The 14866-nt window shown below is 30.2% G+C and overlaps 1 protein-coding gene across 1 annotated transcript in view; it reads right to left on the bottom strand.

Moving 5' to 3' along the window:
- The window catches only part of LOC107456269 (putative G protein-coupled receptor CG31760), a 263150-nt gene that overhangs the window by 46331 nt on the left and 201953 nt on the right, over positions 1-14866 (bottom strand). The window contains exon 5 of the mRNA XM_087153064.1: positions 5739-5883. Coding sequence (XP_087009190.1) covers positions 5739-5883 — 145 coding nt within the window. The remainder of the gene's footprint in view (positions 1-5738; positions 5884-14866) is intronic.

The raw sequence follows: 14866 nt of genomic DNA, 5'->3' as shown, positions 1-14866 counted from the left end.
CACCAATATTATTTATTTATTAATTGCATCAGTTTGCAAAAATACATCTGATATAAACAGAAATTTAAATACTTTTTCTTCTTTATTTACTGTATTTAATGCATATTTTTAGATTTTTCGTCAAAAATCAAGTCATTAAAAGGTGCACATTCATAGGTGAAAATTAATGTTTAAAATATAAAGTTAAAAAAGTATTGTCAATGATATTGTCAAAAATGATTATTGAAGTTAATAAATACTTTAGACTAAGTGGAACTAAAGTTTATGATTAGCAAAACTTCTTCATTTATCAGAAAAATCTGAAAGCGTTGCTAATAACTTTTTAACCTATTAGACATTGTAAGTAACGTTTTTTAGTTTAATTTAAAAAGCAAGTTATTTATAATACTTATAGCTCCACCGTTAATAAAATTAACCTCGATTATAATTCATCAGATTTTTCCAATGTTTTAACTTTAACTCTCTTTTATATTTAGCTGCCTATACCGTGTAAGTTCAAATAATTTTATTTTTTTAATTTTAAACAGATATACATATTAGCGGAAGTAAGTAGGGTAAAAATAAATTAAAAACTGATTGTCTACGTTCTACTTTTACCTTTTGTATATGTTAAGATATGCTGATTGCAATCATCAAAGCTACAAAAAAAAAGAACAATGTCAGTTTTTAACGTGTAAAAATATACAGGAGCTTGCCCGAAAAAGTCTTCTGACTTTACCCATCAAATTTGTCTCTATTTATATTTTTACTGATTTATAATTTTCATTTTATTTTTTTTTTCTCACGTGCCATTGTCCGGTTGTCACTTGGTGGCTAGAGATGAGCTTAGATTCGATTTTGGAGGTAGGCCCAAGATCGAAAAATTTTAATCTTAGCCCGGTCACTCGGAATTTTGATGTCCAAACAAAGAGAAATAAAAACTTTTCTATCACCAAACGGTAAAAGAAAAAGTGGAGAGAAATACTGAACCAACTGAAACTCCAAGATGACAAAAACAGGAATTAGAAAAGAAAATCTAAATATTAAGCTAAATAAAAGTCATATGACAATCAGTGCTAACCTCGCAAAACAAAAGCATCGACAAAAAAGCGGAGCACTGAAATTTTTACACTTTATAAATTTCACATTGTTTGTATTTTAACGGAACCAAATGTTTGATTAAAAGTTGTAAAAAAGTTTGTAAAAATTTAATCATGAATTCGAGCTTACCCGAGCCTGAAATCATTTTTCAATTAACGGGGCAGAACCCACATGGGGCCTGGGCTCAGACTAAACCCTATTGGCGACTTCTCCGGATGAAGTCTTACTTTTGTAATATTTAGAGGAGAGGAAGTTTATAAAAGTAAAAGAAAACAATTATATACCGTTCTGTAAACCGTTAATATTTTTAAAACAAATCGAGAAAGAAAATTGACGTTGAGATTAGATTTCAGAAACGTCAAGTAATTGAAATGTAAAGAGAAAATTTTCGTTTACTTTATTAAAAAAAGAATTTTTACCTTTTTAGCCTTAAAGCGAAATAATCTAATCTGAGTTATTTCGAATTCCTAAAAGGTATTTAATCAATACGCCTCCGTTCAGAACATTTAATGCGCCTTATAGCCATCTTTATTCCACAAAAACGTCTTCTTTTTTTTTTTTTTCAAAAATGGAAAGGAAATAAAAAAAATGAATAGAAAAGAAAATTAAACTTCAGAAAATGAAGTATAGAGATATAAATCTGGAGTACAATTTTGAAATATTGCAAAGGAAATAAAAATGTTATATTTTTCAAGCTGCAAAATAGTTGTTTGTAAATTGGGTAGTTTGATTTATTGCTTCTATGCGTTCCAGAGCTTTGAAAAAAATATTTTGTTTTCAAACATTCTTTCTAAAATGAGCGAAATAAAAAGTGAAAGTGTCATACCTAGGAGGTTGTTGATAGCGAAGTAAAACGCTCTCTTTTATTTTGATTTAGTATTATTTCAAAAATTTTTTTGACAAAAAATGTCATATTTGTCATATTAAATTTAGATTGGGACGGATAGGTTTCAATAAATCTTGCATTGCTGAAGATTATTTCTATAATATTAATAATAAAAAATGTCTGGTAAAAACTACCAAAATATGGTTAAATTTACCGTATTTCTGGCTTCCGAGAACACCAAAAGGCTCGGTAATTTTTGCTGAAGTATTTTGATAATGATTTTGGTTAAATTAATCATTAAATAAGTAAAATAGTTTGCTCCTACTAGGAAAATTAGAAATGTGTAAACAGGAAGTGATACAAAGAATTGTGTCAACTATAAGATTATCAGATAAAAGGAAATATAAAAGACATGTACAATTGTTGTAACTACATTTAATGAAACTAAATTAAAGAAAAAATTGTGATTGCCGAAAGGCGATCACATGTTACCCATTGGCAAAGTGATTGTTGTCTAATTTTTATGCGATATTCAACTGAATTAGTATTGAAAACGATCCAGTTTGAACTGTAGGTTAGAATTTCTGATTCTTAATTAAAACAATAAAATCAAAAATATCATTCAAATTATGTAATTCTCCTTTATTCATAACTCAAAAAGTATTTATGAGATCTCTCTGGTCCCATATCTCGAAAATAAACTCTCCAACTTAATGCATAACAAAATTCAAAGTGAAAAAAAGAATTCTAAAAAAATTATCAAACAGCTGTGGTCGCCATAGCAACGCATGCAATGACGCGCACTGCTTACTATTACTCTTGAAAAAAGTTGAAAAGTGTGATGACGTTCAAACGCCATCAAACCCAAAACGAGACCCATTTTGCCAATGGTAAAAATAAATAAACTTAGATATTAGGTGAAAGAAATCGATACTTTTAAAAGGGGAAATATGAAAATTTTTATCATAAAAATGTTTCTTTTCTCCCTTTTTTAATTACTTGAAATGCTTAAAAATATTCTTGATAATACTCTCAAGAATTTTTCTCTAAAAACTCTCCAGCACTCATCCAAATTTCTGTGAAATGAATTGAATAAAAATAGTGAGAAAAACGACAATTAATAATAGCACGTGAAACATTCTAAACGTTGTAAAAATATGAATGACATTACTATTTTAATCTCTCCACAATATGCGAAATTAATAAAAATCAAAACAACGTGAAAAAGTACTAATATCACATAAAATATGCAAACAGTCATTTCGGTAATCATAATGCTTTAAAAATACTAATGATTTTACAATATTAATCACACCATTTATAAAATAAAATCAAAACAACGTGAAAACGACGTGAGTCAAGGCATTTAAGACATACAAAAAGTCGTGTCGGTAATCCTAACTTTTCACGTACATAAAATTTCTCAGGAACTATTCAAACTGATTTTGCTCAAATTTAATATTTTGACATATAAAATTACATTCTTTAAAGTGATGTAAAGTTTTTTTTCATACTTTATGATTTGAATTTTATTTGACTACTATTAAATAAATAATTGAAAAACTATTAAATTATCATTAAAAATTATTTTTTGCATGGAATTACTTTTGAATAAACGAATTTTATAGGTGTGTGCAAAAATTTTTCAGTTTGCTATAAATGCTCTCGAGATATTGTGAAATACGAAAAAAAAAATCAACCCTAACTTCTACAACTCTCCTGAACGAACTATTTGGACCATATTTCCCAGATTTCGGCTACCTCTTATATTTTGAGGACAAGGAATTTAAATCCGTTGAAAAAAAGTTATGTATATTCGGGAAAAGTACGTTTTTATGTCAGATTTTTCACCTTAAACTGCCATCTGTACTTATTAATTTGCATGTTTAAGGTCGCCCATTTTAAACCAATGTATTGAGTCCTGGCTTGTTAGAATCCGAACACTAGATCAAAAATTATTCAAGATGTAAAATTTTTTATTGAATTTTGTTCTTGAAAGTAAACTTTTAAAGTTATTTTTTCGAATGTTTAATTCTAATGTTTGCGTTTTCTTAATGGCCTCAATATCTTTAAACCTTTAATTTTGACTAAAGCAAATTGTTCGGTTGCGGAAGTTGTGGTGATGAATAATTAACCATACTTTTTGAATGAATCCCTTTAACTTTTAGTTTTCGAAAATGAAAAAGTTACTTCATGAAGAAGGTTTAACAATTTCGGAGACATTAGAGATGTCCCAACTAAAGTGCAATTCGGAAGAGGAATTAAAAAGCTGTTTCAGGAACTTTTAAAGTTGAGTACAGAAGTTAGAAAAAAGGTTTAGGTTACTTTGCAACGTATTGAATCGGTATTTAATTTGCATAATATTTTCAAGAATAATTAGATTCGTCCTGAAAATTATTAGCCACAGCCTGTTACTACAGTACATAGAATAATACATTTATTTATCAATGGTAATTAAATAAAATGATCCTCGCCCATAAACAGCAATGTCGCTTAAGTAATTACAAAGCTCAGCAAAAAGCTCTAAGCTATATTTTTGAAAAAGACAATAATTATATTAGGGAAATAAATTATTGTAGTTATATATAATTACATAACGGTAATTTATTTTGCATCGTTCTTAAATTAAGCTAATATGAGAAGATTAAGGGTCTAGGCGACAATTTTTCCACTGTTTTCGTTGTGGATTACTTTTCAAGTGCATTTGAAAACAATCAATCATACAATAACTTTAAACAGTCTCTCATTTGGCAACAAGTTCTTTTGACTTACTGTTCACAGTTTAAATAAATGTTAGCTAGTTAGGTACCTTATTTACGTTGCATTAGAGCTGCACAATGGGCTATTGGCGACGGTTTGGGAAGCATCCCTGAGGATAATCCGAAGACATACCATCGTAATTTTGATCAGGAGATGGATCACCTGCTTTGGTAGCCCGACGACCTGAGCGCGAAGTCGATTACTTTACGGTAGAACAGTTCAACGAGGATCGATACCGTGCATCTTCGGTCGCTATAAAGGCTGATCAAAGTGGTTACCCACAAGCTAGCCCGTGATGCTTGACTTCGGTGTTCGACTGGGACAACTGTCTTTCAGATCAGTCCACTGCGGGACAAATAAAAGTTTGGAATTTACTCAATTTGATCAAATGAAAGCTTTTGGTGTAAAAATAAATGCAATGAAGACACTTTATTTCCGTTCGCCAATGTATAACTTTTAGAGTTAATTTACACTGGTGGCCAAAACTAAGAGATGGAAGACATTTTCCCAAATATCTAAAAAAATACTGAAGATAAATAAATGAAATTTGTTATGGATATAGCTTATTCCATGATAATAAATTATGCAAAACAAAAATGAAAGTGCCATTCACTGGCAAGACCTATTGCCAATAAATCCAGTGTAGTCTGAACTTGAGGATAAAAGATGACAATAAAAGTGAGGCTTTTACAGTGTGTGTTGTCTCTAGTATGGTGTATGGTCACCCCTGACAGACAGACAGCATGCACAACGAGTATGCATGCTGTTAATAAAGGAGTTAAGGAGGACTTGTGGAATTGCGCATTGTCGTGCATAAAAATTAACTCAGGGCCAACAGCTCCCCTGAAAAGACGCACATAGGGCTCTAGGACCTCCTGCCTGTACCTCTGGGCATTCACGGAACCATTGTCAAACACATGGAGCGGTATGTGGGTATTTTGCATGTGCGAAAATGCTTTCCATCTCTTAATTTTGTCCACCAGTGTACTTAAAGTCACTATTATGTCACTTAAAATCTTCATTCACCGAGCTCTTCAAATGTAAATAAATCTAAGAATGGTGTAAATCTTACCTTGCTGGTTAGATTATGACACTTATGTGTTCCCAAGAACATGCTCATCTGCCACATGGATATGTTTTCTCCCATAAGAAGTTGATCACATTGATTGATATCCATTTCACTCACATCTACATCTACACTCATCACGCCGACGAGTCTGGAACACACAAAAGTATATGTTTACACAAGAGCGAAATTTTCTTTTTCGAGTTGTTTATAATATTACATCAAATATAATAAAGTCATTAAAACGCGCACATTAGTAGTCAAAAATTTAATATTTACGAAATAATTTTATTGTCCAAGATGAAATTTCTATCAAAATATATCAAATAATTATTCAGGTTGATAACAACTTTAATCTTAGGAAGACAAATGTTTACAAATATCAAGACTACTTTATCAGAAAAATCTGAAAGCGTCGTCAATAATTTCCCCCACTTATTAGACATTGTAAGAATCGTCTTTTGGTTTCATTCAACAAGTTAATTCTAACATACATAAAGTAACATTGTTACAGAAGAGCAAAACATTTTAGTTGTGTATAGTCAAATAGAGAGTTTATAATATTACATCAAATATAATCTGAAGTTTAAAATACATTTGAGTAGTATATAATCCAATAGAGAGGGGGGAAGAAATTTTTTTTATAGGTTATTATAAGTTTACCGTATGTCTTCCTCTCCCATTGCTTTAAGATGGTTTGAAAGCAAATGTTTTGTACTTTGATGACAAACTGCAAACGGCAGAAAAATTACTTAAAAAAGTAGAAAAAATGAAGCTTTTTCCGATCCGATAGTGCACTATAAGTATACAGTATTTTAAAATGTATGAAACTCAGAATCGGGGGAGTAAGATAACCAATTTTTTTCATTAATGATAGTTAATTTCTTGTAATTTGGTTTGCCATTAATTTGTCACATATTAAAAGAATTTTCCAACATAAACGTTTTAACCCTTAATCGACTAAAATATAAATATTTATCCTTTGTCATCACCTCATAGATTATAAGGGAAGATCAATGGGAGAAAAACGGTTTATGTTCATGAAAATTGATTCTGAGAAAAGCGAATTTTAAGCTTCGAGAATTTTTAGGAGTTAGCATTCGATTGAATTTGTAAAAATAAAAGTATTGGTGAATATCACAAGCATTTATTTACATTCTCTAAATTTTTTTAAAAAAAATAAAATTTTTGAATTTGAAAAAATATGGATAAAATGTGAAAATTGGGTTGGACAAAAACCATTTTTTCTTGAAAATTCCTCCCCATTCAATATTTTTTCTTAGCACTCTAATCATTTTCACTATACTCTTATTTGTTCTTGTCTATGTGTGAACAGGAACCGTTTTTCTCCAGTACAGCCCGAACAGATTTGAATTTTCACATTATTGATTTTTAAAAACCTAGAAACCCTCAAAATGCAACAGAAGGCAACCCGATCGTCAATTTGGTAAAAAATGGTCATAAATTGTTCTCCCTAGATCTTCAAGTGAAAAAAAGAAAGAAAACTCAAGTGGTCGACATTTTGCGTTTCGGAATATTAGATTCGTTTAAAAAAGAACCTCTCGCCATTCAACTGATAAAAATGTGAATCTGTGTCGCGTCAATTTCTTGCACACTATTCGTCATGGGATAAATCATCCCTTACAATTTGTCAGAACGACGGCGTGCACATAATTCGTCGCGATGAAAATTTGTCTTGGGAGCAATCCGTCGTGAGAACGATTCACCGCTGTGACAATTCGTGGCAGGGCACAATTCTTTGTGGGCACAACTAGGTGATATTTCGTCATGGGAGAAATTTTTACAACGGTGAATAATGCGCGACAAATTGAAACAGAACTGTTCCATCAAGAATTTAGTCAGCAATATCAAATGAATACCAAAGCGAACTAAAAGTGATTCAAGCTTCAATGGTGTAACCGTAATTAGTTCACCTGGAACCTAAACATGATTTCCATTATATTGCGGTTGCAGACAATTTTCACGATAATGTTTTAACGTTGAGCATACTTTTCTGAGAGTGAATAATCTGGAAAAAAAGAGAAGAGAAGGAAATTTAAAAGTATGCTCTGAAAGTTTTAAGTGCATCTATTGGCATTTTATTCTTCTACATATCAGTCGAAAGCGTTTACTGTACGAAACTTTTAAAGGGTCTTTTCTCAAGTTCTTTGAGATCAATAAACAGTTGCCCAAACACTGTTTGTTAAAGAGGCATCTAAAACTCGAAATATACAATAGAAGTAATATTGAATTTGGATTTTTATGTCTAATTTAAGTTTGAAAAACTAAAATAATTATTGTTCAAAGGTTCAAATTAAACAACTTCTAAAGTACCATTGATGGTTCTAAATGATGAGAATACGATCGGCCAACAAAGTTGAAATTTTTTTTGAAGAAATGTCATCTAAAAACATAGTCTAAAAGTTTTAAATTGAATCTGTTTGCATTTTGTGCATCCATCAATCAATCAAGCATTTACAAAATTTTAAACGCGTTTTTATGAACAAAAAAAAAAAAAAACTGTAAAAACTATGGTGTAATGCCTCTCCGAATTTAGTGTTGAAAAAGTTTAAAAATTGTGTGTTATTTCAAGTTTATACCAAATCGAGCTCTTGTGCTCATTTGAAAGGGTGTAGTTGACTCTAACTTTCCAACAAGTGATAAAGCTTACACCAACATCATTCTAATCGTGAATTATTTTCACCAATTGGCGTAAATTCTTTAACTTTCGATATTTTTTGTTTACAAGAGGGTGGAAGTTCGATTTCGTCTCGCACTGTGTTGAACATTTCACAAAAAAAGGAGTAAATTGTTATAATTTTTTTTAAATAATTTTAATATTATCTTTCTTCCTTAATATTATATTTCCTTAATTTGTCAACTGTGTTAAATAATTTAATATTATATTTCCATCCACTACGGCTTTGTTAAGGCTTGCTCGCATTCATCTTAATATTCTCTCTGCTCCGTTCATTTTAAGAAATAATGTAGGCCCGCACTTTGAATTAATAATTCTTAGTTTAATATTGTGTTGTGAAAATAATTTTACAGGCTCTTATGTGTATCATATCTTACTGTATCTATAAATTTTAATGCAAGTGAATAACAAAAATGGCGGTGGTTACTTTGCAACTTGTACTGTAAAAGAACATTCTTGGTGTAGTTAAACACCTACATAGATCAATAAGGGTTGTGTATTGCACTTCACTACACCATTTTTCCACAAAGTTGCTTCCATTTTTTTTGTGTTGAGAAACGCAAAAGGTTTTTATAGAGTGGAAAACATTTCTTTTTAAGTTGTGACTAAAGCCTAAACTAGATTAATCAAATTTGATATTAAAGGTGTGATATTTAATTTTGATTTTTGTGCGTAGTTTAAGATTGGAAAACAAGTCTAACGTTTTCGTAATTTTAATAACATTCATTAAAAATTATGTATTAATTCTATTTCCAGGTTTGTGCTTACTTATTAGATTAAGAAATTTTCCTTTTCGGAATGAAGAATACAATGATTTGTTTAAAAAAAAACTGTAATAGGGGAATGTAACTTGCCGTAAACGTATTAGCTATAGGAAAAAAAAGGGTACTTCGGGATTATCCCGTCGACCTGTCTACCTTCGCGAAAATGAGTAAATCCTTTGGCGCCATCCTAATGAAATGCGATTTCCAAAATAAACATTCTAAAAAAATAATATGATAAGAATAATACAATAATAATACCAAAAAATGTAAGTGTAAAAATACGTAATAATAAAGTGTAATAAAAAACAGTATATTTCAACACGCTAAAGAAAACTAACTTGTATAGTTAAGGATTACACAGTAAATATGATAAAATTTGCGGTTATTGGCGCAGAAGCTACCTTTTGGCGATGACATCGGGTTTGGTGAAAATGGTCGACAAAATAATCCCAAAGTACGAAAATAGGGTACAGAATAATCCCAAAGAACAAAAAAAAAAGTTTATAAATGCTTATTTTCCAAAATGTAATTAAAACATTATTATCACACTAAATAATTAGGTATTATTTACAGAAAACCAATAATCTGTACATAATAATAAACGCGGCTGTGTGTGTGTCTGTAATCACAATGTATCGCCCCAGAAGCCTTGCCCAGGCACGAAACTCGGCACATAATTATGTTTTGACATAATGAAGAAGTATTTTTTTTTATTTTTCAAAAATTTGGATTAGGTTTTTAGTTATCAGTCATTTTGAAAGAAAATCTATGCTTTTTCGTCTTCAAAGAGCCATATTCAAAAAACTATTAAAAAATGCATATACTTTTCTCCACTCTTATAAATGTATGCTAATGCGAACCTTACAATTGAAATATTAATTTTCGACAACTCAAACCAATAATATACGAAGGAATTAATAATTTAATTGTAAGGTTCGCATTAGTTTATATTTATCAAAGTGGAGAAAAGTTTAACTTTTGTATTAAAAATGTGGCAACATATTCGATACGTAAATAGAACGCTTCGCTTTGATATATTTGTCGCTGTTCATAATTGTTATAATAAGTTTTCTTCTTCTTTCCACGCTCTATTTTTTTTTCTTAAGCGAAGACGATAATTTTTGTAGCGATATAGAAATAGAAATTGATACCATAAAAATTATATAGAAATAGAAATTGATACCATAAAAAATTAATTCGTTTTCGTGATCTTTTCATGTATTTAGCATTTTAGTTTTTTTTTCTTAAGCGTTGTAGCTATATAATATATAAAATAGGAATTTGTTTTTGAAGGAACGATCACACTTACCTTGGATCTCTTTGGTTTTCCTATCCTTTATTTTAACAGTTTTTATTAAATGTAATTAGTTATTTTCAGAAAGTTTCAGTTTGCAGGTAAGCACTTAGATTTTAATATTGAAGTTTCATGATTTGCTTTCATAGTAATTGTTGTTCTAAAGTATTCGTTAACTTCTTAAAAACCCGATTACTGACATGGCAGAACCGCCTTCCAAAAAACTTTGTATTTTGTCAAAGAAAAGGACATTAAGAGATTCTCAAAGAAGAAGAAGGGTCCAAGAAACGTCTGTGGAACGTCAAAGAAGGATGGAACATGACCGAATTTCGACAAGCAATTCTAGAGCCCAAGAAGTATTTAGCGTGGCGGACAGCTGGCCGCCTTAGTCTGCTAGTAATAATAATAATATTAGGGAGACTGGAAAGTAATGTTGTTTCGTTGCATTTGATATATGTTATCAAAATTTTATTTTTGATCAATAATGTATTCACCCTCCTCGTTGGCAACAACCTTTCAATGCTGGATCAAAAAAAATGAATTGGTTTTAAAGACTAACAAATATTTAATACGCCTAAACGACATTACTTTCCGATCTCCCTAATAATAATAATAATGATAAAAACGTTACAACAACTGCATTTGTGAGAAAAGGGTTTATAATGTTTTATTTTGGGAGCAATAATAATATGGTCAGCATTATGCACAGATCATCTTTACTTCACAAACAAGCTCGTACCAATTAATCTGAAGCTGGGATTGTCTACAAGCTACCGTTGGAGATAAGAACCCCTGTCAGATTAATGACAACTCCTTCCTTTAACCACTGTGTTATCCAGTTTTAGCACGAATAATAAATATAGTAATATTTTAGATGGATTATTTTACTCTCATTTTTATTTTTTTCCAATCAAAGCACTGAAAATTGTCACTTCTTAGAGTATTTTAGTTTGAGATAACCATACATTAATGTGTCTGCTTTGTTTCCAAATAAAATGCAGATTTATTTTTTAAATGTGAAACTATCGATTTTGAAAATTTTAAGTAAATTTGCATACATTTTACCAAGTATTCTTTTTGACATTAATTCAAGCATTAAATTATAATAGGTTTTTCAGTTTCAAAAGAAGTGTTCGTACAGCTGAAATTAATGACATTAAAGTTATTTGTTTATTTAAATTAGTTTAACCAAACATGAAAGAAATGTATCAAACTTTTTAACATTATTAAAAAATGGAAAATGGAAATGTATTTGTGCTGTAAGGATTTCGCAATAAAAATTTTGAAGCAGTTTTTAGAAAAGAAAATTATGAAACCACGCATTTTCATCCAAAAGTAAGATAAAATATCTACATTAATAAAATTTAACTGCAAATAATTAAATAGTTTTTGGATATAAAATCTTTTAATTCTTTTAAATTAGCTGGAAATCAAGATCAAGAAAAATGAGCAAAATAAATAGTAAACTCATTTAACCGTAAGCTTCATTTACCGTAAAGCTTTTTTCTTATAACCATTTTTATTTTTCTTCAACTGTCTCGTTGTTAATTGCTATTTTTTAAAAGTTAAATTTGCTTTGCTTTTTTCAATTTTATTTGCATCAGACTTCTTTTATTCAGTGTTTTAAACAATTTTTTTTGACTCAGCATATTTTCTTCCAGATATTATAAAATTAAAACTTTATAACGGAAAAATAAATTATAAAAGTAGTTTGTTTACTGCCTTGATATTTTATATTTTAATCTAATTTAAAGTAAATTTTAGTGAAAGATTTGCAGACACTTCAATTTATATGACAATTTAAGAAAATTATGAATATAATTTGCATGTGATGTAGTCGAGTCTTATGTTGGCTCCAAACTTTTGACCGCTCTCCTGAGTAGGCAACTAAGACAATATTATTAAAATGATGCTACTTCCTTCTTTTTTGGAGTCAGAAATCCAATTTAGTTCAACCCATTTTATAGAACCACTGAAAGGATGAAAGGCTGAGTCAACCACGCCCGCCCGATGACAGAACCCTGAACCTGTGGCACAGGAGCGCTACCACTCAGGTTGTCAACAGATATATGGTGCTACATTGAACCCGTTTTTATGAGAGATGTAAGATTAATCTAAGAGTTTCTGTATTTGGTGTAAAACATGATTATGTTCTGTAACCATTACGCTAAATGTGACTGAGTGGCGCAGTTGGTTTGTCGTCGGCGTTCTGAGCCCAAGTCTGCGGGTTCGATCCCCGGCCCAGACACCGGATTTTCGGGATGCAGAAAATTCTCAGCTGCCATGTCGTATGATTATGCGGCATGTAAAAGATCCCTGGAGTGCCTCATTGGCTCTTGGCATTTCCGGCAAAATTAAATTCCTTGTGCACTTTAGCATCCAAATAGAGTCTCGGTGCTGCCATCTAGTGTGGCAGAAACTAGACGTCCAAATTAACATGACCAACGGTATCTCACCCACTGTGGTGGTCCTGAAAGAGTGGATACCACCTCTGGAGAACGCACTAGGTCTGCTCATCGGCAAGACCGATTGTGCAGCTCATTGGAATAAAAGCATTACGCTAAATAGCGTTAATTCACCATGATATGCTAAACACAGAATTTTTAAATCATTTTCATAAATACCTGTCCCAAGTGCAGAAGCAAAAAACATTTTTAACAAAATAATGTAATAATTGCGTATCTTGAACTCAAAATGTTCTTTGTTTTGGGGGAAAATATTGACTTTTAAAAACAAATAAGCAATGATGAATGTGAATCAATTATGGTGGTTGGTGAGCGGAGCAAGCAGGTAGCTGGGCCTCCTATCAATATAAAAAAAGCACTATTCCGTTTTGGAGAGCCGTAATTAAGTCAGCAAATAATTATTCATTTGTTGTGCCAAACTATTATTAAATATCACGCTTAATTCGTTGTGGTAATTGTTACTTAATTTGCAAATTCTGGTACTGCGTTAAAAGGATTTTCTCAGATCCTAGAAACGGAACAGACTGATGAAAATACACATTCCCTGCTTTTTTCTTTTCAAATTTGTTTTTTCCTCATTGATTTAGTTAAATCATTCATATTTTTCCTTCTCTTTTATAAACTTATTTAGAAATTTAATAAAAAATTATAAATTAATGAAAAAATAATAGCTTTTAATAAAAGATAGGTTCTTATTCAGTGACAGTACGTATTTGTGAACAATAACATCGATTTAAAGGGTAAAACTTAATTCGGTTCATTTAATTAATGAAATTAATGATGATATAACAGCCTATTTTAAAATTTTTTTCTTATTGAATCTGTTTCATAAATTTTTGCTTTATATATTATGTCAACTGAGATTCGCTTCCTGAATCCTACAAATGAACTAGTGGCGGAAAGATACCATGCATCTAATAGTAAATATAAAGCTAAAATTAACGTTATATCTGTACTTATCGTATTAATAATTTCTAGGACATAATATAAAAAAAATTATAGTAATTAAACTTTTTTATTTTATTTAGATAAAATTTTTTAAAGCTCCATTCTGTTACAAATGTTAGAATTACTCCCTGATTGGCTAAAACTAAAGTCATTAGTTATTTTTTTGAAAAAAATAAGGAGGTAAAATTCCAAGGAGGTAAAATTATACTTTTCATTAATATTTCGTAATCAGATTGATTTAATTACAGATTTATGTGCTCGCTAATGATGGCAAACGGAATATCATTTATAAACATCTTGCGAGACAATCTAATCGTCTATGAGCACAGATTTTATAGAAAAATTTCGCACACTACTTCTAGTTGGAATTTGTAAGTGATTAAAAGAAATATTTATTTTAATTTTCTTAGCATATTTCCTGCGGCAATAAAAAATGCCAATTTAAGGACATTTTTCTTCGTCATATAGTTGAGATAAAAATTTTAAATTTATAATCTTTAAATCTTTTGTTACATTTCAATAGTCTTTTTATATCGAAGAAGTGCTTAAAGTTTTAATAAGATTTTTATTTCAAAATGAAACAAATACATTTTAAAATTCATGTAATCGCATAAATTGAAGTTTGTTTACTGAAGGCTCTTTCGTATCCTATCTTTTAATATCCTATTTTTAAGGCTGTTCTGAGTTTATTACAGTCATTCGTAACTGTTAGGGTATATTGTTCCGATCTTTAGTGCTTCGACGCTGATTATGAAAATGGCGCAAAATATCAAACGCACAGTGTTCAGAGAATAAAATCTTTTACATTCACATTTTTAAAATTTAAAAAGTTGCTTTGCCATTGCATTATTTAGTAATATAAAATTATATTAAAAAGGTAATTAATTATTTTTTCCAAAGCCTATCTATTGTCATCTCTTTCGTAATAGCGCTAAGCGTTTAGTAAATAATTGCCAATTTTGTAA

Source organism: Parasteatoda tepidariorum, chromosome 10 (assembly GCF_982258835.1).
Source record: "Parasteatoda tepidariorum strain Cologne lab strain chromosome 10, Ptep-v5.0, whole genome shotgun sequence".
In the NCBI taxonomy this organism is placed as follows: Eukaryota; Metazoa; Arthropoda; class Arachnida; order Araneae; family Theridiidae; genus Parasteatoda; species Parasteatoda tepidariorum.
This window is presented reverse-complemented; position numbering and strand designations above follow the sequence as displayed.